This window comes from Suricata suricatta, chromosome X (genome assembly GCF_006229205.1).
Source record: "Suricata suricatta isolate VVHF042 chromosome X, meerkat_22Aug2017_6uvM2_HiC, whole genome shotgun sequence".
Lineage (NCBI taxonomy): Eukaryota > Metazoa > Chordata > Mammalia > Carnivora > Herpestidae > Suricata > Suricata suricatta.
In genome coordinates, this window is record NC_043717.1 from 75,420,046 (window position 1) to 75,442,244 (window position 22,199).

General features: G+C 42.0%; 1 protein-coding gene across 4 annotated transcripts in view; it reads right to left on the reverse strand.

Moving 5' to 3' along the window:
- The window catches only part of CHRDL1 (chordin like 1), a 122,937-nt gene that overhangs the window by 12,389 nt on the left and 88,349 nt on the right, over positions 1-22,199 (reverse strand). For 2 of the 4 annotated variants that reach the window (XM_029930906.1, XM_029930905.1), the window contains exons 7-9: positions 13,707-13,774; positions 6,062-6,230; positions 2,386-2,595 (exon numbers count right to left, since the gene is read on the reverse strand). In XM_029930906.1, the coding sequence (XP_029786766.1) occupies positions 2,386-2,595; positions 6,062-6,230; positions 13,707-13,774 (447 nt within the window). The remainder of the gene's footprint in view (positions 1-2,385; positions 2,596-6,061; positions 6,231-13,706; positions 13,775-22,199) is intronic. The other 2 variants (XM_029930908.1, XM_029930907.1) reach the window with 2 other exon arrangements.

The following is a 22,199-nucleotide window of genomic DNA, read 5'->3' on the forward strand; positions in this document are numbered from 1 at the left end:
TAATTTTAAAAAATTTTATTTATTTTACTATTCTTAAAACTTTTTAAAATTTTATGTAAATCTTAGGTAACATATGGTGTAATAATTATTTCAGAAGTAGAATTTAGTGATTCATTTACATATAGCACCCAGTGCTCATCCCAAAAAGTGCCCTCCTTAATGCCCAACACCCATTTAGCCCATCTCCCCACCTCCCCACCAGCAATCCTCAGTTTGTTCTCTGTATTTAAGAGTCTCTTATGTTTTGTCTCCCTCTCTGTTTTTTAACTTATTTTTCCTTCCCTTCCACTATATTCATCTCTTTTGTTTCTTAAATTCCACATGAGTGAAATCACATGATACTCCTCTTTCTCTGACTTACTTTGCTTAGTATGATATACTCTAGTTCCACCCACACTGCTGCAAATGGCAAGATTTCATTCTTTTTGATCACTTAATAATATTTCATTGTATGTATATACACATTTTCTTCATCCATTCTTCAGTCAATGGATATTTGTCTCCTCAATTTTAATGCCCCAATTCTCTACTCTGTATCAGATAAGTCCTGTCCTTCCTATACAATCCTACCTTCTGTTTACTCTGGGAGATGAGGGTCATCACACCAAGACAGATTTTGTTTATGCTATAAATAAATGCTTCTCATACTTTTACGTGCATGGGGATCAACTGGGGGGGTCTTGTGAGAATGGATTCTGATGCAGTAGGTCTGGGGTGGGACCTGAGAGTCTACACTTCTAACTAGCTTCTAGGTGCTTCTAGTCCACAAATCACACTTAAGAGTAGGAAGGCCATAAACCACCCTGGGCCTACAGCAGTGCTTCCCAAACTTGTCTGCACATTAAAATCACCTGAGGATCTTTTAAAAATGCTGATGGCCAGGCAACACCTGAAATCAATTAAATCCTAATCTCTGAGGACGGGACATAGGTATTTTTAGAAGCTTTCCCAGGGAGTTCAAATGTGCAGACAAATTTGGGAACCACTGGCCTACATGAAGATGCTCACAAAAATATACTTTGGCTAAGTTCATGTTTGCCTGCTAATCATGAGGAACTGAGTGTATAAGTTGAAGGAATAAATTAGCTCTCTGCCTACTTTTTAAAGTTTTTTGGGTCTTCATCTGTGTTTACAAAAATCATTTGCAGGTAGGCATAAGAAATGATGAATTTGAGGCACCTGGGTGGCTCAGTTGGTTAAACATCCAACTTCAGCTCAGGTCTTGATCTCACAGCTCATCGGTTTGAGCCCCACACTGGGCTCTGTGCTGACAGCTAAGCCTGGAGCCTGCTTCAGATTCTGTGTCTCCTTCTCTCTCTTCCCCTCCCCTACTCATGTTTTGTCTCTCTCTCCTTCAATAATCATTAAAAAAATTTTTAAAAAGAAATTATGAATTCACGTGCATGAAAATGACTCATTCATTCACTCCAAGAATGTTGGAGTGCGAAAGGCCCTAAGAAATCCTATACTCTAATCCTCATTTTGCAGAGAAGGAAACCGAAGCTCAGGGTGGTGAAGTGACTTTTTCAAGGTCACACAGAAACCAGTGGAAGAGCCAGGATTAGAATGCTTGATCACCAATCCCCTTTGCTGTCAATGCCAACACTACAGACTATATTTTAATCTAGTTCATATATGTTAGAACCACTATGAATTTGCTTTTTAAAAAATCAGTTAATATTATCTCCTGGTCTGGAAAAGACTATGGGCTATGAGTGGCCCAGATTCCAAACCTTGGTTTTATTATCTATTTGTGTGATTTAGAGCACATCACTCTATGCATTTTGGTTTTCTTACCTTCAATAGAGCAATAATAGTATCATTATAAAATTGTACTGTTGGATGGTAGCTTGGAGATTAATTCTTCCAAACTTTTCCTTGTGCAGATGAAGCTGATGAAGGCCAGAACAGATCTGTCACCTTTCCAAGGTCACGCAGCAACTTAGCTCAGGACCAGAATCCACTTCCCTTCCACTCTACCTCACCTGTCTCCCATCCTGTCTCAAAAGGGTAATGGATGTGATTATGCTTTGATGAGTGAAATAGTGACATCAATGAAAGGTGCTACTGTTCTTCTGTATAATCTTCATACTCCAATTTCCCTATAATTTAGAAAAGCCAGGCTTAAGTCTGGCACTTGGAGCTATGTGGGGCTAAAGGTGTAGTAGATATGGACAAATCCCCAGCCTATTTCTGAGTAGTAAATTCCTTCCAAGCAACCATCTTATCAGCCCTTTAAAGAGAGGAGAAAATGAAGTTCATTGTTACAACTAGTATCATTACAAGGATATGGCAGGTTGACAAGGTTTCTGATGCTTAAAGAACATTGAGAAGGCCTATGTGGGAATCTCATTTAACCAAAGGCTGGGCTTCTAACCAACGCACCTTTTGCCTTTTTACCTGGACACACCTTGCAGCATTTTCCATCTATTTTTTGAGGATACTTGCAGGGGTACCGGTTGGGGCAATGGATTTTCTTACACTCTTGCTTGGTGACGTTACACGTGCACAGCACACACTCCACAATGCCAAATGCCCGGAGATTGGGGTGCCAGGACTCGCCATGGGAGTAGGTCTTTCCATTGGAAACACACACTGGAAGAGAACACAGGGCTGGAAATTAAAGGCTAGGGGTCTGAAACGGGCCCCTGTGCTCAGAACCCAAATCCTGAACCCCTTCAGACATCAAGCACCCTTTGTCCTTTTTATGGCTGTGGACTTAACTTTACAGAGCAGTCTCTGTAACCACCAAAAGTTCGGTTCCTATTTTACCATTAGCGACCATTCAGGGTCCTCGTTCAGGGTCTTCTGGATGCTCGAAAGTGCCTGGTACCTTGTATGCAGTGGATAAATATTTCTTAAAATGGAGGAATGTACCAGTGCATGACAGTAGGGTTCCATCTGTCCTGGATATCTCTGGGATAAGGAACCTCTAAGAGACTGTAGTGTTAATCCCTGCAGTTTCATAAAGATGTACACAGCTCGAGTGGATATGCTTCTTGGCATGAAAATCCCCCAGAGAGCTCAGCTGCCCAGGGAGGCTAGATGAAGAAACTACCAGTCTTCCCAAGAGGCCAATCTCTTCCAGATCCTGAAGCAAATCAAATGCTATCGAGAGTATGATCCACCAACACAGATGGGTATGGAGTTAATGGCGCCTGCCTACTCTTTGGCATGGGAAGGAAGGCACTAAAATGAGATCAGGAGGGAAAAGATCATGAAAGGTAGCCTTTTGTGCCCCTACATTTTGGACAGTGTCCTCTGGGCCCTGTCTCACAATGGCTACAGAGATTCAGCAACAGTGAGTCACCGCCTGTGCTACAGATAACCTTTGGTGGTCTCCGGTTTGCTGAGCCAGAAGTGAAGTCACTGGCTCAGTGTTTTGTGAGGGGTCTCACAGATGCAAGCATCTGAAGAGCTCTAGGCCTGGTGGGAGTGTGGGCGGAGGTTATGAAGGGAACAGGCCACAGGAATAGCCTCCATTGCAAAGCAACCAAAACATACCTGGCTCCTCCTGTAAGGCATGGAGCTAAATTCCCGGATTAAGAATGATACAGGGCTGCGAATGGGGAGGACAGAGAATAGGCTGTCTCCCTTTTTGAAAGTGCTGAGACATTCTGGAGATTTTAAAGCCATGACTGGGACTGGGTGTGTTTCTCATTATTCCCATCAGTTCATCATACCCAGGGAGACCTGTCGGCATCCCAATCAACAACATCTCTAGGGTGGGTTGTATCACTTAAGGCAGGGCTAGGGTGGGAGAACTAGCCCCACTCGGGGCGTTTCTAGGAATTGGCTGATTTGGCTACAAGACAATGGCCTCAGAAGGATGAATCATTGGGCTATTTCTTTCTCCTCAAGTCCACTGGGTCACATTTGGAAATATGGATGATGTTGGCGGCCTTTTCCTGTTCTTTACAAGAACTGCTAGAGTACTAGGCACTTCAGCAGGGTCCATCAATGCAAAGATTTCCAAGAACACAGGTATCCAAACTAGAGAAGCTCCCCAACCTTCCAGGGAGATGGAACAGGGACTTGACATGTAGACTGTGAGGCTCAGGGTTGTGGACAGAATCCCATGACAAGACAGGCCTGATGTGTCATCTGTCTCCTGCCTTCACCTCTCCTCTCATCTATGGAGAGAGTGACACTGTCTTCAAGACAATGTGGTCAAGTGGGTACATTGCTTCATGCCAACAGAGGCTGGAGTCAAGTTCAAAATAGTGGAGTTCTATTGCTTCTCTTCTTTGACTCAATCAGGGTACCAAGCACATGTGTCTCAGAGGAGCATGCTGTTAGCAGGAGTGCTAAGGAGAAGAGCGGGCAGGATCCCCTGTGTTATACAGCTAGATTCCCTCTCCCCAAGCATTTGGACTAAGGGGACAATGTAGACTGGGTGAGGGTCTACACTCTGAGATGCAATAGTGGGAGGTCAACCCTTTAGAGGGAAACACAGCCTTCTCCCTACCAACAAACTCTTGAGATGATTTTAAATCATCCAGCTGGTGCATTGTGGGTTGGCAATGGGGGCAAGTGATTCTCCAGTGAACTATAATAGAAAGGTCAGGAAAGAACTGCTACATCCAAATCAAGGGAGCTATGAAAAAATGTAAACCAGCTGAGCCTTTTGTAGGACATTGAGAAAAATCAAGGGATGAGCCTCTGCTCAGAAATGAAGAGGCCTATGGAAATTATGGGATTTAAGATTTTCAAAGTCCACTTCCTCACAAGATTTTTTTAAAGGCTTTGAAATACTCTCAGAGCAAATGGAATCTATTGGAAACAATTTAGGATTAAAAACCAATCTGCATCTTTACCTCCTACTCCTCCTCATTTCATAAATCCGTATCAGGAGGACTTGGACTTCAAAAATAATACACTTCAAATCAAACCCAGATCGATAGTAACTATTTCCAATTCTTCTGATATATCACCATTTTTTATCAAGACTTTTATTTTGCATGTTCCTCTTTTAAGCCTGTTAGTTTCAAAAGCGATGCAATGTTTTTTATCTGTAATCTGAAATTTACATCTAACTAGTAACAGCTGTGATCAACCAGCTTTGGGTTGACCAGCTTTGTTGAGATTTATAGTAGGAGTTCTTTGTAACGGATTGTTTTTCACCCGTGTTATTCAATCATTTGGTTTAATAATTTATTGCTTTTAACCCATTCAGAGAACTGCTTTGATTTGTTTTTCCTTTAAAGGAAACAAAACATGTTTGTGGTTTTATAAAAAGGAACCAGCTGAGCTCTTGCTCTGAAAAGCTGGTTGACGGTTGACACAATGCCTAAAAAAAGTAAGAAGCAGTCAATTGTTTGATTGAATTTCTCCTCCCTACCATCCCCGCTACTGGGGTAGGGGTGCAGTCCAGGGAACCCTGAGCAGGAAGGACCTGGCCGCGGACGTGTGTGGGTGCCTGCTGTAGCCAGCTGGTCGGCTGAGTGGGCTGCATGTCTGTGTTAACCTGATCAGTCTTCCTGGTGCTCAGCCAGGAGGTTTCTGGATTTCTTACTACATTACTCATTTGTAATGACAATCTCCTCATATAAATTAGAATCTCTGAGCGTGGGGTCCAGAATATATACCTTAGCAAGAGGCCCAGGGAGAGTCTTGGGTGCACTGAAGTGTAAGAACTGTTACTTCTAAGGTATGGGGCTAAGAGCTTCCTTTGGCACTGAGTCCTGGTGAATATCGGCTGCCCAAGTGGACAACAAACAAGCTCTTGTTCTATTAATGATCCAAGGAACTTTCCCAAATGACCTGCAACCCCCCTGAAGCAATCATGAAAATGCTGGAGGCTCCAATAGGTTCAAGGCTTTCTTGCCTTTTGTCCTAAATTAAGGAAGGTACAACTGAAATCTAAACTAAGCTCTTTGGGCTGCATTTAGGGAAGTCCTAACAGTCTCCTGGAGTCACTTGTCCACACACACGTTTTGAGGCCTGATGGTAAGTGATCCTCACGTGAATGTCTGATATGCATGGGAGACAGGGCCTTCCCAGGCCCAGCCATCTGAAGAAAGGGACCGTGGATGCAGCACAAAACGAGTGTGCCTCTTACCTTGTCCATGTTTGTGTTTGTTGTTGATGACAATCTGCACAATGGTGCCCGATGCTTGCTGGGAATCCATGAGAGCTCCTCGGTGACTTCTGGCTCCAGGAAATCGGGGTAGACCTCCAGCCTGTCGGCTTGGTGGGGGGTCATAGTGAGAGCGGTGGTAAGAATGTCTCTGTAAAGTGATAAGGACAAATTTAGTCTCCCAGATCCACCAAAGAGAAGGCAGAAGTGGACTTAAACACACTTAGAAGCCATGTGATGAACTCAAGCGATGAGCTCAGATCTTAAATTAACTACATGTCTGCCCACACAGGTAGAGACATGGGATGGAATGAAGGAAGCGTAGCCTTGACAACATGCTGATATTTTTCTCTCTGGTTGCAGACGACTGGACTAGCATCACCCGAGGGAGCAAACAGCCCAAAAGGGTACAAAAAATGTCCTTAGCTGCTCCCAAGGAGCCACTTGTAACTCTTAAGGAGCTTTAATTTTAAGAGTTAAGGGAGTGGCCTGCAGCATAAGGCAGAAGGGGACAAAGTGGGAAACACTGTGTAAATTAGGAAGCCAAAGAGACCTGCCAGTCAGGGAGACTGTGTGACCTGGGCCATGAAGGGTGTAGAGGCTTTTCACAAGCAGACTTGGTGAGAAATATTCCAGGCAGTAATTTCCAAGTTGAGAAGGTGTAGCAAAGAACATAGAGTCCATAAAAGGGAACCGCTGAAGGATTACATTCCAAAAGTGGGTTGCAGCCAGATCATGGAGTAATTTAAATGACAGGCTGAGGGGTGAGGACTTTTTTTGGTAGGCAGCAGAGGTGAGGGTATGGAAGCCTTTGATGGATTATTTTTTTTTTGATGCAAGAAAATAATCAGAATCAGAACTGTGCCTCCAAGCCCTGATCCCGGATCATATATACAGTGCACTGGTTAGGATGGAGACGGGATAGGCCAGACAAGAGGCAGAGACTCAAAACGCAGCCAATGGCATGAGATCACAGAGCAGGGTACAGATACCCTAGACACTGCATAAAAGAATTGACCATGTAGGGCAGTACCAGAATGTCAGCCAGAGGGGAGGACTTTGTTTTGCTCACTGCTATGTCTCCAGTGCCCCAGTGTCCAGTGTCTAGAAGGTGCTCATTAAACACCTGAATGAGTGAATGAATGAATGATGTGGTCCCCAGTGAACGTTTAGAGTCTTGTAGTACAAATAATGCAATCACTCCTCTGTCACAAGGCTTGGTCATGTGATGTGCCCACTATTCTCCCAGGAGCTGAGGGAGAGTGAAGGCAGAGGAGGACGGAATGAATGAAGGCTAGAACCTAAGACAAAAAGCCAAATAACATTATGTTTTAGGGACAACTGTCTGTGGTAAAGGAGGGGAGACCCATGAGTAATTTTGCAGGCAATTTAAAAAGGAAGATCCTTATGTTCAGTGTTAGATATAGCAGGGTATCATGGGAAAGTAGTTATGGGATTCCCTAGCCCCAGCATCCAGAGACACACATGTTGCAAATTTAGCTTTGGGAATTGGTATTACTCTTTTGTGGGGGGAGGCACTGGTGGGAGGAGGAGAGAGAGAATAGGAGTCCGAGTAAGATAAAGAGAACACAATTCCCTGAATCTAAGAAGAGTCCACGCTGGTGCATTGCTATAAAAACTCACCCAAGTAAGAATTTGCATCAATTAATTATCATGTACACAGATGGGATTTTCCCACGATGGATCATGTCTTTTTCATTCACATTCCACAAAGACCATTACAGAGCGTTCTGTCCTTTCTAGAGTTTGGCAAAGTTTTGCCAAAGGAACACAGAGAGGACAATTTGGCTGGTGGGTGTCCTACTGATGCTAAAAGGAGGGAGTTCCACAGGGCTGGAATTTGAGAGAGAATTTGAGATGACTTGCAAGTACAAGGAGTTCTGTGATTCGTGAGAGTGAGAACAAAATGAAAAGCTGGCCTTGGGTACCAGGGACTCAGAGCCTGGACATAGGCTAAGAGAAAAAAGATTCAAAACCAACCAAACAGACTCACGGATTTTGAGCAGTCCCCTGGAGCCCTGCCTTGTTTAAGTCTTCGGTTTAACAGACAGAAAAGCCAAGGATAGACAGGAGAGGAGTTTTATTTAGGGTGACGATGAAGATAGAGTTTTTGGAAATGGCAAGAGAGTAGGAGTGGGGAAAGGAGAAGAGAGGAAGATGAACAGGAGGAGGAATAAAACAAGGAGAAAGTGGGAGAAGGAACCTGTGGTCAAGCTCAGTGGACTGCCATCATTTGGCTAAACACTGCTCTGAAGAAAATATCAAAGTCTGCTTAGGTAGCAAAGTCCTCTCCAGTGGTCACACCAGGGAGGTGCGGGCTGGTGAAGTGTGATTTTGATTTGAGGGTAATGACTGTTTTACTGGAGTTGCTACCCTAAACAGTCAAACAAGGGGCACCTGGGTGGCTCAGTCACTTGAGCGCCTGACTTTGGCTCAGGTCGTGATCTCGGGGTTCATGACTTTGAGCCCCTCATTGGGTTCTGTGCTGACAGCTCAGAGCCTGAACCCTGCTTTGAATTCAGTATCTCCCTCTCTCTCTCTCTGTCCCTATCCTGCTCTCTCTCTCTCTCTCTCTCTCTCCCCAAATAAATAAACATTAAAAACAATTAAACAAGAGAATGAAAGAAGCTTACTAGGGACCATTCTGACCTTGTAACAGCAAGAGAGAAAGGCATTAATGCCTTTGACTCATAAATGAAATTGGAGCTTATCTTAAAAACCAGCTGTAAATAGGCTGCTCGAGAGAGCAGGTCAAGACTCATTAGGGAGAAATGGCCATACAGCTATGCTTCGTTTTATTCTGCTCAATATTTTGGTATTATTTGATTTCCTTACTTGAAGTGCTGATAACTAAGACTTTTGAAGTGGTTCCCACACAGTTCTTTTCTGATGGTGGAAAGTCTTCATTATTGTAGAAAGTTCCCCAGGAATCTCTTCCTTACATGTTCTAAGGTCTAAGATGGGTTTTACTGGCAGAGACAGGAAAACCGGACAGTTCCGGGACAGCCTTCCAAGTGCCTTCATGGCTGTGAATCTAAAGTTATCACAAAATATAAAGTTTAACTTAAAGACTGCCTTCAAAATGTGTCGTAATCCACACAACTTTGAGTGCCTGTATTTTCATCACTGGAACCCTGGGACCATCCCTGTCTGGGAGACACTTGAGCCAGCTTCCTTTCCCAACTATTGTTCTGACAACAGGAATGAGATGTGGATTTTTATCTGTTTCCTATTGTTTCTATTTCTAAATCTTTCACTTTTTGAGTGGTAAGTCTCTGAGTAATCTATAAGGGGCAAAACCAAGAGGTCGGCTGTTGTCCAAAACAAAATCATGCTTGCTTTCATGTTTTGGCTTTCCACCCTGTGTGTACATCTCCCTCCCTAACACACACACACACACACACACACACACACACACACACACACACACACACACACACCTGAAGAGTACTAGGACCAGTGCATGTGAAATTATGATCTGGAAACTGAACAGAAACAATTTCAGGTTTTTACGAAGGAGCTGCAATTGAGACACTGGTACTTCCTGTGCATTTCCTGAAACTTGGTAAACTGATGGTTTGCAACCCATGTGGCAAAATGAAGCGATGCTCTGTGTTTCTTTCGAACTGACGTTTGGATGGTTCCTGGTGAATAGGAACGGTTTATTAAAGTGACAGTTTGCTGAGCTGGTGATGTCCTATAAGAGCTGCCTTTTTTGATGTCATAGACAAAGCTGAGCCTGCACAGGGTATTCTAAAGGCATTATCCTACCTTCTGATTTGTGGCTGCTCCAGGGCCAGCAACAAGTGTGAAGCATCTCTCTTTGATGTGGGACAAGTTCCTGTGCATTAACATTCATGAAAAGCCCCTCCCACACATTTCACCCCACCTTCTACACCCATTCACTCAACACGGATTTATTGGGTGCCTACTATGTGCTAGGTACATATTCTTCCATTACTACAGATGCTATTTATTATTTCAAATCCTATCCCACAATATCTACCCCTTTTAGAACAAGGGAAAATATTTATTTATAATAAAGTGGAACCATCTGGACATTTCGGTCTACTAGGCCCAAATGTTTATTTCTAAAGATAGGTCTTGAACTCCTTTGAAAATCAATAACGATTTCAAGGCCCTGCATTCTGTACCTGACCTTTTTTGCTACAGGAAGTACAGGATCAAGTTCAGCCCTATCACCAGCAGTTTCAGAAGAAGGACAAGAGGGAAAGGCCAGGATAGAGTTGGAGGCAACATAAAATATGAGGGCGAGAAGAAAGGCTAATTAATGGCATTCCCAGCAGGACCACCGAGCTGGCCACAGATGTTTAGCTTTGGGGATCAAGGTGCCCAGCTTAAGGTGTCTTGGTTAGAATGTCATCTGGTTGGCAGCCACTAATTTAGTCATTCTCAACTTTCTACCACAATAAAAAAAAAGTGAGCGCTGAGAAAAAGAGGAAATTCACAACACAGAAAATGGAGACTGGTATCATCTCCTGTCCAGATCTGGGAAAAATTTCATTTACTATAAAGCAGATAGAGTTAGATGGAGAAAATCTTTCTTTCTTTCTTTCTTTCTTTCTTTCTTTCTTTCTTTCTTTCTTTCTTTCTTTCTTCCTTCCTTCCTTCCTTCCTTCCTCCCTCCCTCCCTCCCTGCTTCCTTCCTTCCTTCCTTCCTTCCTTCCTTCCTTCCTTCCTTTCTTCCTTTCTTTCAGTTTTCATTTAAACTCCCGTCAGTGAACATACAGTCTTAGTTTCAGGTGCAAATTCTAGTGATTTCAACACTTCCATACATCATTTGCTGCTCATCACAACAAGCGCCCTCCTTAATCCCCATCACCTCTTTCACTCATCCTCGGGCTCCATATTAACCTGGGAACAGGGAATCCCATCCTCTCTCACAGGATTGCTGCTTTTTTTTTTTTAAGATACCCAGAGTATTAATCTCTGCCCCACCCACAATCCTTCTGCACTCATTCAGAAACAGCAATGTCTAGAAAATAATATGACTAGAGATTAAAGCAAATGGCCTTCACTTCAACTCACTGCTGAGGGTGTTGGCTAGCTGGGTGCAGGCAGGTCAAGAGTGGCACACGTGATGACCAAGAAGCATAGCCTAAGCAAGACAGAGATGTTTATACTGGCCATTTTATTACGTTCCCACCAACATCTTCCTCACACCCTCCCTATCCTTGGGCTTGCTCTGTAATTCCCTAGACTCTTGTCTTCTATAAAATGCTGGTCGAGAAATAGTTCCACAGGTTATAAAAAAATAATTTAAATGTTCTATACTGCAGGGGCACCCAGGTGGCTCAGTTGGTTAAGCGTCCGACTCTTGATTTCGGCTCAGGTCATCATCTCACAGTTCATGAGTTCGAGTCCTGTATTAGGCTCTGCACTGATGGTGCGGAACCTGCCTATGATTCTCTCTCTCCCAATCTCTCTGCCTCTCCCCCACTTGCACCCTCTCTCTCTCTCTCTCAATAAATAAACACATAAATACATAAACATTTTAAAAATAAATATTATATATTGCAAAGCAAATTGATTCTCATTGAAAAACAGCCAATGATACAGAAAAGATAAAGTGAAAAATCTAACCGTCACTGTTCTCCTACCCACTTCTACCCCTCTGAGATTATCACTCTAAACATGCTGGTTTAGGACCTCCCAGATGTTTCCTTATGTATGTACACACATACACACACACGATGTTTAGATAAGGAAATGCTAGTGTAAGTTGTGTCCTGCATCTTGCTTTGTTTACATAATATATCTTGGGGATCCCTCCACCTTAGTACATTTTGCTGCCCTGCACTCTTTTTATTTTTTTTATTTTATTTTTTTATTTTTTAAGTAGTTTATTGTCAAATTAGTTTCCATACAACACCCAGTGCTCTTCCCCACAAGTGCCCTCCTCCATCACCACCACCTCTTTTCCCCGCTCCCCCTTCAACCTCAGTTCGTTTTCAGCATTCGATAGTCTCTCAAGTTTTGCGGCCCTCTCTCTCCCCAACTCTCTTTCCCCCTTCCCCTCCCCCTGGTCCTCCGTTAGGTTTCTCCTGTTCTCCTGTTAGACCTATGAGTGCAAACATATGGTATCTGTCCTTCTCTGCCTGGCTCATTTCGCTTAGCATGACACCCTCGAGGTCCATCCACTTTCCTACAAATGACCATATTTCATTCTTTCTCATTGCCATGTAATACTCCATCGTGAATATATACCACATCTTCTTGATCCACTCATCAGGTGATGGACATTTAGGCTCTTTCCATGCTTTGGCTATTGTTGACAGTGCTGCTATGAACATTGGGGTACATGTGCTCCTATACATCAGCACTTCTGTATCCCTTGGGTAAATCCCTAGCAGCTTGCACTCTTTTTAATAATAGTACCATGTGCCACAGATGGGGTGTGTTTAACCAAGCCCCTATTGCTCACGGTTAGGTTGCCACCCCATTTATTTTGCTCTTATGAAAATAATACTGCACTGAATGCCCCATACGCTTTTTCTGTACAGGGGTTCAATGAATACACATTTATGTGCCATCAATGCCTTTGTACATTCTTCACGCTTTTATAAGTCCTTCAATAGGATAGATTGCTTGAACTAGAGCATCTTTCTGGATTTTAAGAATTTTGAGGTATTTATGCTATACTTGGCCATATGTTTCTTTAAAAAGTTTTAATTATTTACTTACATTTGAGAGAGAGAGACAGAGAGAGAGAGAGAGAGAGAGAGAGAGAGAGAGCGAGCGAGCAGGGGAGGGGAAGAGAGAGAGAGAGACACAGAATCCGAAGCAGGCTTGGATTCTGTCAGCACAGAGCCTGATGTGGGGCTTGAACTCAAGAGCTACGAGATGGGGCTTGAATTCAAGAGCTGTGAGATTTATGACCTGAGCTGAAGTCAGATGCTCAACCGACTAAGCCATCCAGGCACCCCGGCCATATGATTTTTAGAGAGAGATTGCATTTTGTTAATTACCTCAAAATACAAAGGGAGAAGAGAGACTGTTGCTATATGTAAAGAGGCTTTTTATGAGGTTAGCACTCCACATGGAAATGAGATATTGTAGGATGGGGAAGAAATATCGAGCCTGCTACATTTTCTCTCTTTTAGCTGTAAATCTAAGGCTTCAAGAGGGTTTGTGGAGACACGTCTGCAGTACCCGTCAAAAGGATGGGTGGACCTACCTTACAATCCCACAGAAGGTCCTCACTATTGAAAACAGAGGTAGTGACCTGCCTTCCTTCCAGAAGACAGAGATTTGGCAAGTCACCCTGAAAGTCTACCAACTTCTGATCTAGACAAGGGGTACCTTATGGTGGGTGCTGTGATTTCTTTGTGCACATGTCCTGACCCTGGTTACCAATCGTACAGTGTACTTAAATGGCGATACATGGGTGATAATGCTATTTAGTTGTTTTTTAATTCCCTGATCTAAATTAAATTTTAATTTAATTTAATTCCCTGAGGAAAGGAAAGAGAGGTGGTGTTAGAAATGGGCCCTTATATGGAGTTGCTGGGATAACAGCCACAGAGAGAGGAAAGTTTGGCCTGGTGCTGTGGAGTGTTGAATTATTTGAGCTATTCACACTTACTGCTTCTCTGTTGGCAGGTTGCCGGAAGATATCACCATCAGAATGTTCCCACGACAATTCTCCATCCCCTGTTTATTACAAAATAAAGGAAGAGTCATACATATATAGAAGGGAAAACCATCACCCTTGTGACCTAGCAACATTTTTGGTTTTATGACCCCAAATTTCTCCAGACAGCTTAACCATTGTTAAGATGGCTATCCTTCAAAAAGTGAGCCTGGAAGATTTCTCTCTGGGTCTGCCTCATTTTCTTTTTTCTTTTTTTTTAAGTAGATTGCATAATTAAGTAGAAAATTTTATTTATTTATTTTTCCTTTAATAGTTTATTGTCAAATTGGTTTCCATATAGTCCTCTTCCCCACAAGGGGTCTGCCTCATTTTCAAAGCAACTCTGAAGAAAGCTGCCACCTTCTAAAATATTCCTCCCATCAACATTGCACAAAATTTGGGAAACAAAAATAATCACTTTCCACTGTGATACAGCCATCAGCCTCCCTTTTGATTATTTTATTCCCATGGCAGTTAAGTTTTTTGCAGGTCATATGTAACTTGTGTTTAAACTACCCATAAAAATTAGAGTTTTGAGGATTTGGTCTGTCGTAATTGGCTAAATTTACCATTATGTCTCTAAAAAGGTATGGCCTGGTCTGAAAGTTAAGGTAAAGCTTGCGGTGGTTAGAGTGTTTAAATAACCAGTATTCAAGATGTACTTGTCTATTGTTGTCTGAGATACCTTCGCTTAGGTCTGTGTGTACAGTCTTTGAACAGTGAACTCTTATCACTGCCATCTTCCAGAGTAACTGCTTTTGGGAGAAAGATCCTACTTTTAGTCTTGAGAACAACAAACACAGCACACGACGGTGATATTCTATAGCCAATGAAAGATCACAAACAATAGGGTAATATCCAAGGATATTTCCTTGTGTAATCTATGACCAAACAAGCTGATGGGAAGAGCTTGGTCTTACTATTACCATCAGATCAACCATATATTTCATAGGATAATAAGAAACATGCAAAAGTATCAGCATTAAGAATTTTCTATTTTAATTTATCTCCCAAGCTTTCAAAACCCATGTCTTCATAGTAATGTTACTAGTTCAAGGATGAGAGTACTCTGAGGGAAAATTGGCTGTAAAGACTTGAAAAGGGCCTTGAAATTCCTTTGATAGCAATATTATCATCAGGTAATGACATATAACGAAATTATGGCTTGGGACCCTGCATAATTTAAAGATCATCTAATGGAAAAAATTATGAATCGTCAAGATTTAACTCTAGTCCCTAGATTAATGATAGTGTAATCATATCATTCTCTGATCAAAACTCTCAATGTGTTCCCATTCGAGACTGTATATAATTAGCCCCCACCTCATCTTTATGAGTACCCGCCTCTTGCTCAACTATCTCAGCTACTCTACAGTGAGAACCCTTTGACCCTTTTCTCTTTATGGAAAATGTGGCTTCTATTCTTTCTTCCATGCATCTGCTCATGTTATTCTTCTGAAATTATCTTCCCATCTCCCACACCCATACCTCCCATATAGCTATGCAAACAATTTAAGTTTCACCTACTGTACATCTTCCTCAAGCACTCTTACACATTTCTGGTTTCCTAAAGGACTTAGCATCCTATAGTCTTCGAGAGGTACAGGACTCCAAGCAGATTTTTGTCCAACTGTTACATTTCACAGATGGAGAAAGGCTCAGAGAGTGCAAGCAGCCATTCATAGTCACATAATGAGTTGATGAGGAAACCCCAGATTTCCTGGCTTCCAAATAAGTGTGTCCATTCTATAAGGGCATTGTTTTTTATTCGTGTTATCCATGGCTGTATCACCATCATCTAGAACAGTGCCTGACACATAGGAGTCACTCAATAAAATACTTCGCAAATGATGGAATTGAGAGGCCTTCCCTAACTACCTATTAAAAATTTCAATGACCCTCTGATATTTCTTATCTGCCCTCTTGGTCTTTTCTTTTTAACACTTAACACTATCTTATGGTTTATACAGCTTGTTTGTTTTGTTTATTTTCTGCTTTCGCCACTAGAATTCTCCTATGAGAACAAAGATTTTTGTCTATCATGTTCACTGATATAACTCCAGCACCTAGAACAGCACTGGGCACGTGGTACTCATTCAGTATTTCTCAAATGAAAACTAAAACACTGTACAGCATTCTCTGTTGTAAAATATTTTCTGAGTCTTCCTTGTCCCCCTGAAGAGTCCATAAATCCCCTGAAACCAGAGACCATGTCGTACACATTCCCCTGTATTGCCTAGATCACTGGTTTTCAAAGTGTGTTCTCTGGACCAGCAGTATCAGCATTATCTGGGAACTTGTTAGAAATGCAAAATGTGGGACCCCATCCCAGACCTACTAAGTCACTCTTCGGTGGAGGGGGGCAATGACCTGGGTTTTGACAAGCCCTTCTGGGGGATTCTGAGGTGTGCAAGAATTTGAAAGTAATTAGACTGGAGCACTTAGCATGTTCCTGGGTACACATCAGGTGCTCAGTATATGGACTGAGTTGAACTGCAGTCAAAAATACAGAATTCAGTACTTGGCCAATAGTAAATTCACTTCTTCCTGGTTATTCCAAGTCTGAGTAAAGATGGCCAAAGACTGCATCCAGATTATATGGAAACCCTGACTGACCCTGAAAGAGTGAAGATAATTTCACCTTTGTTTATATCTAGAAAATAATGCCCAAAAGTCAGTTAATATACATTGGATGCTTCTTGGGTGGAAAGCCTGATACAAAGGCAGGAGAAGGATAGAAATAAAGTTGGGGCCTTGCCCTCAAGATCTTTACAACATGTTTGGAGGTGACAGGCTGTCAGCACAGGAAACAGCCTAACACACAGATACATGCAGAATAACAACTAGAAATACAAAGGAACCTATGTGCTTGTGAGATATTGAAGAGGTGAGTGATCAGTAAAATACAATCGTCTGTAAAACTTCCCAAAAGGATTAGTCATGTTTTAAGAAGTAGACGCTACAGGGCATGAACACATGGTGATGTGGACACTGGGTGTCTCAACCGAAAGGAATGGCATTTGCAAAGGGGCAGAGCTTTGGAAAAAGTAAGCAACATACTGGAGACAACCAGCAAGGTGTGGCTTGAGTAGAAAGTTCAGATGTGAAACAAGAGAACTGGGGATGGTGGTGAAACAAGAGAACTGGGGATGGTGGAGAGAAAGAAAGGAAGAGGGAGACGGGGTGGGGGGGTAGTGGATGAAGGGGAGAGGGAAGTAAAGAAACAGGAGTGGAGGGAGAGTGGTGTTGAGATATGTAAGGGTAGTAAATAATTGCTATGTAGACTTTAGAAAGAGGTTTGAAGAATTCACATTTTATCCTCTTAGCAATTTTTACGTAGAGATTCCTACAGTAAAAATGATATTTGTGGAAGCTTCTCCTGGCAATGGAGTGTCACCTAGTTGGGGAGCAACTGGAATCTGGGGAACCAATCAAGAGGCTGTTGTAGTGATATGTGACAGGCCCTAAGAATCTATAAAATAATGGAGATGGGGCAAATCAGACTAACTCAGATAAAAAGGAAATGGTACGATCCCAATGGGAGATTTGATAGTGGAAGAGGTCGGCAAAGGAGAAAACAGTGTAAAATGATGCTATGGTTGCAAATTTGGACAACTGGGAAATGGCAGTGACCTTGACAGAGACTGAGTGGGGATGAACTTCAATTTACTTGTTCCATTTTTGTTGGCAGTAGTGGGTCTAAGCAATGTCCTGAGCCAGATGAAAATATAGAACCAGAGAGAAGATTGGAAACCAGAAGAGACTCACCAGCAAACATCAGAACAAAATGTAAAAGTCATATGATGTATTTTCAAGCCTAATCTAAGAATCCCAAAGGGAATAAATTACAAAAGAAAAAATGACAGATTAGCTCTCAAATGGCGTTTGTAAAGGTAGATTTAATGATTAGTATTAACACAGAACATATACTTAGCATGACCTTCTGAGAAGTTCAATTTATTGCATTTAGACACTCGAGTCTTCAAAGGGCTTTTAGATAGTGTCTTGAAATACTTATACTCCAGTCAGAATCTCGAAACATAGTCCCTGTTAAGTGAGTGGAGAGACAACTCAGAATCAAGCATGGGGGCTTGATTAGAGGTTCCTACAGGCATGGGGCTTTAGCATGAACTTGTGTAACATCCTGTAACACAAGTTCAGTTGAATGTGTCGCAACACCTAAGCATTTAGTGGCAAACAGGCATGTGTGACTAAATCTGAATTATTTCACTTCACAAGAAACTACTACAGACATTACTTATATATGTACATATATATATACGCCTATATATGCCTATATATACATATATATATATTCTCAAGTACAAGTGACTACTATTTTTATGGCTTTGAGCTTTCAGTCATCCAAATGGCATTCTCTAAGCTGGAATGTTCTGAAAGCAAGAAGTTATTCCATATAATTTGAACCATAGCTAAACTGGAAGAATCTTCTTAGATGCTCCATTTCATACAGCTTTAAGTTGTTCTCTAGACCTGGGCAAAGTCTGTCCAGACTATCACCATCTCAGATACTATACCTCAGGTACATCTAAGAGACAAAACACAGGAAAAAGATTAAGTGCCAGAAAACCTGTTTCTTTGCTTTTTTTTCCTGATTCACTAGGCAAATGATCTTGACTAAGAGGGAGATGCTTTTTTCCACCAAGGCTTTATTTGAAAAAAAAAAAAAAAAAAACCAAAAAGAAAAACAAAAACAAAAAAAAACCCAAAAAACAAAAACAGTGATTCTAATGGAGACAGATGGATTCTAGTTAATTCCGAGAAGCAACAAGATGTAATTTTAACCAATTTTTAAAACCAAAATGAAAAACAACTCTAGCGTACTGTATGTCAAACAATATTCGTTTAACCTTAAAAGCCACATGTGTTGTTTATTCAAACCTCAATTATATTCTGAGTGGTACCCTATGGAGCTGAAATGGCTTGGCTTTCTGATAATTGAAGAAATGGAGTACAAGTATTTGTAAAATGTTCAAGAGCTAGGCTAAAATTCAGACTGTTTATAACTCCCACCGCTTCCATTAAACTCCAGTTGGCTTGAGTAGGGTCAAAGAAGTAAACCGCATCCTCTCAGAAGGACTAAGTGTACAGTGAGATTATTAGATGTCCATGAAGATAAGTCTCAGAATGCAAAACTACGCCAGCATGTGGCCACTTCTGAACCACACACAACATCATAAACAGCATGCTTATAGGCCCTGATTTATCTGGGACAACCCAGTTTCATGCCTCTTTTTCTGCCAGGCAAAATTAGTAAGCCTGCCCTCTCACTTTCAGAAGTGTCTTGGTTTGGATAAGTTATAAAGTTTCTCTAATCATAAGACACATAGAAATGAAATGAATCCCTGAGGTGGAGGAGTGGGAGTGATCCTTTTGGCCAGGGAAAGTGATCTCTGCACTTTCAGAGGAACTCTTCCTAATAAGCAGAATCAGGGCATGTAAAGAGCTTTTGAGGGACAAAAGTAAAAGACAGAGAGGAAGACACTGGTCACAAAATCTCCACCTACTATGTGCCAGGTTCTGGGATGGGACACTTTATAGCCAGTGGAAAACACTCAAGCTGGAGATGAAAGACAGAGAGGAAGCAGATGACTTGGGGGCCTCTGCCAAACATCCAATTCTACAAATTCTATTGAGAGGGAGCAAGCATGCTGAAATTTGAGCACAGCTTTAAAGAACGGGTGTAGGAGGATTCTCCGTTGGTAGATGTTTGAGCTAACAAGAATGATATATAGTACTTCTGGGAGTCCTCCAGTGTCTTGTGGACAGTCAAGTTTTCTAAAAAATACCTCACTGTCCAATAAAGCACTTCATCGTTTGGGCTGCCGATGCAAGCTCTTAGCATTTTAAAGAAAGTATCTGCTTGAGAAACTCTTAAGACATAGACAAGGGGGACCTCCTGCCAGGAGTAGCCAGCCAAATCTGAAGGAATACAAAAGCATTTATCCAGAAAACTCAGAAATACACACTTTTAAAAAAACACCATTATAAGAATTTCATGTGCTTGCAAGAGGAATCATGGGAGAGAATAAGAGACAAGCTATTAGTGAGATGGTACCCAGAGCCCACACTCTGCTCTTCCAGTGCTTTTGTGACCTAATAATTCAAGTTTATTATAATAGGGGTCTTTGAGGGGTACCTGGTTTGCTCAGTGGTTAAGCCTCCGACTTCAGCTCAGGTCATGATCTCACAGTTCATGGGTTTTAGCTCTGCATCGGGCTCTGTGCTGACAGCTCAGAGCCTGGAGCCTACTTCAGATTCTGTCTCCATGTCTCTCTCTGTCCCTCCCCTGTGCTTGCTCGCTCTCTCTCTCTCTCTCTCTCTCTCTCTCTCTCTCTCTAAAAAATAAACAAAGATTTAAAAATTTTAAAAAATGAAGTAGGGGTCTTTGAGTTGTTGCAATAAATCTGTTGAGAGTGTTTCTATATCTGGCCCCTGGGGAGCAGAACTGTCACAAAGTCTTTTCCTCCCAGTAGCCTCGGAGTTCAGAATCCCCAAAGTTGCTCTACATCCCCAAGTTGAGAGATGACACAGTAGTCATGGCTGAGAGAACAACCCAAGCCAGACTGCTTGGGTCCGAATCCTGGCTCCGCCCCTTCTTGCTTGTTCAGCCTTGGGCAAATGATAAACCTCTCTGAGCCTCAGTTTGCTTACTGCTAAAATGAATGATAATGCATACCCATGGTGGGTTATCAAGATGAAATGAATTAGGATGCACAAAGAGCTGAGATCGGTGCCTGGCACACCAAGTGTTATATGAGGGTCAGTTTTACTTCCCCTCTTCTTCCCATCCTTTCCTCCTCCTTCTCCTCCTCCAGAGTGGCTTACCCATGGGGAAAACCCCAGCACAGGGACTCCCATGAGCCTGTGAGGTACCTAACAAGGAAAGAGTCCAGGTTAAACAATCAAATGAAGCCTAGCAGTAAGAAAAACATTTATGTCTGCATACAAAAAGGGAATAATTTCACGTCTACATCATTCCACTTTGGAACCCAGGAACCTGGATACAGTAAAAAAAAAAAAAAAAAGAAAGAAAGAAAGAATGAAAGAAAAAGAAAAACTAACAAACAAAAACAAAACAATGGCTGAAGTGATTCTTTCAGCTCATGGCTTCTGGACTGGTTTAGATGGTCTCATAATTGTGCTAGCCCTCTCCTCATTTTCAGCTTTTTCAAAGAAGAGTTTGAGTTGTAATGAAATCCCGTATTCTCTCTTGGCTTAAAATGAGGCTAAGGAGGACAGATATCTGCTTTACTGGGAGACGGTGCAATTTATAATCATAAAGTGGAGTGGTAAAAGTCCAAGTAGCCAAATAAAAAGAGCCCTGTGCTATCACATCCATAAATGGAAACTAACATGCGGATGGAGAAGGGAAGCTCAGAGATCTATCAACGTTTGCTGCTGGTCAACCTGGCAATGAATGGAAAGCGGTCGTAAGTTCTTAACAGTTGTCGGGTAGGTAATATTCAAATAGAGCTTCCTCTGCCTGACCTCCCTCCTCTTGCTCATGTTCTTTTTTCTCTGTTGATGCCACCAGTCAATAAATCAGACTCGTTTCTAGAAATACTGGGGTCTAGGCTCATAAAGAGTGTTCCAATGAGAAGAATGGATACAGGCAGCCATGTGTTTCTGGTCAACCATGGCGTCCCTTGAAGTGGCTTGAAGGACAGGGATGAAGGGACAGTGGCTTTATAACCTGTGATGAAATACTTGCTCCAAAATGCTTCATGGGAAATTCTTTATTTTTACTGTAGAGCCAGACTCCTATATGAAAAACCTTCCAATCCCAGAGTCGGTTGGAGTATTTATTCCACAAGGCCAATTAAGAATTGACACTGTTCATTAAGCTCAGTATGAAAGTCACTGCTGTCCCATCCACTGTCTAAAGGGCTTTCTAAGAAGACACACGCTACACGTAAGAGACATATCAAGAAGGAACACAATGACCGCAGAGGGGAGGGAGTCCTGGGAGTGTCAGCAAGCTCGTAAAGATGAATTCTGAGTACAGAGTATGCAGAGAGAATCAAACACAACCTGGGAAATTTCCATGGCAAAAGAAAGATTCCAGCAGGGATCTGGAAGAAGAGAGCAAGGCCAAGGGTAGGAGCCCTCCAAGATAGTCCTATCTTCATGAACTTGAACAGCTCACCTGAGACCAGGCTTATTAATGGTGGTCAGACTCTTCTGTAGCTCTGAGAAGACAGGAGTGTTTTAATGCATATTGAAGTTAAGTGAGAGCACACCAACTTGAAAATCATCAATGACTGACTTCATTTTTACTTTTATTAATATTCTTTTGAGAAGTGTATCTTGTTAACGATGTTTCCTTTCTATCATCATGATCTGGAGATGGTAACATTTCTGCAGAAAATGTGAACTAAACTAGAACCAATGCTAGAGGATCAATATTTGGAGCTGCTGTTA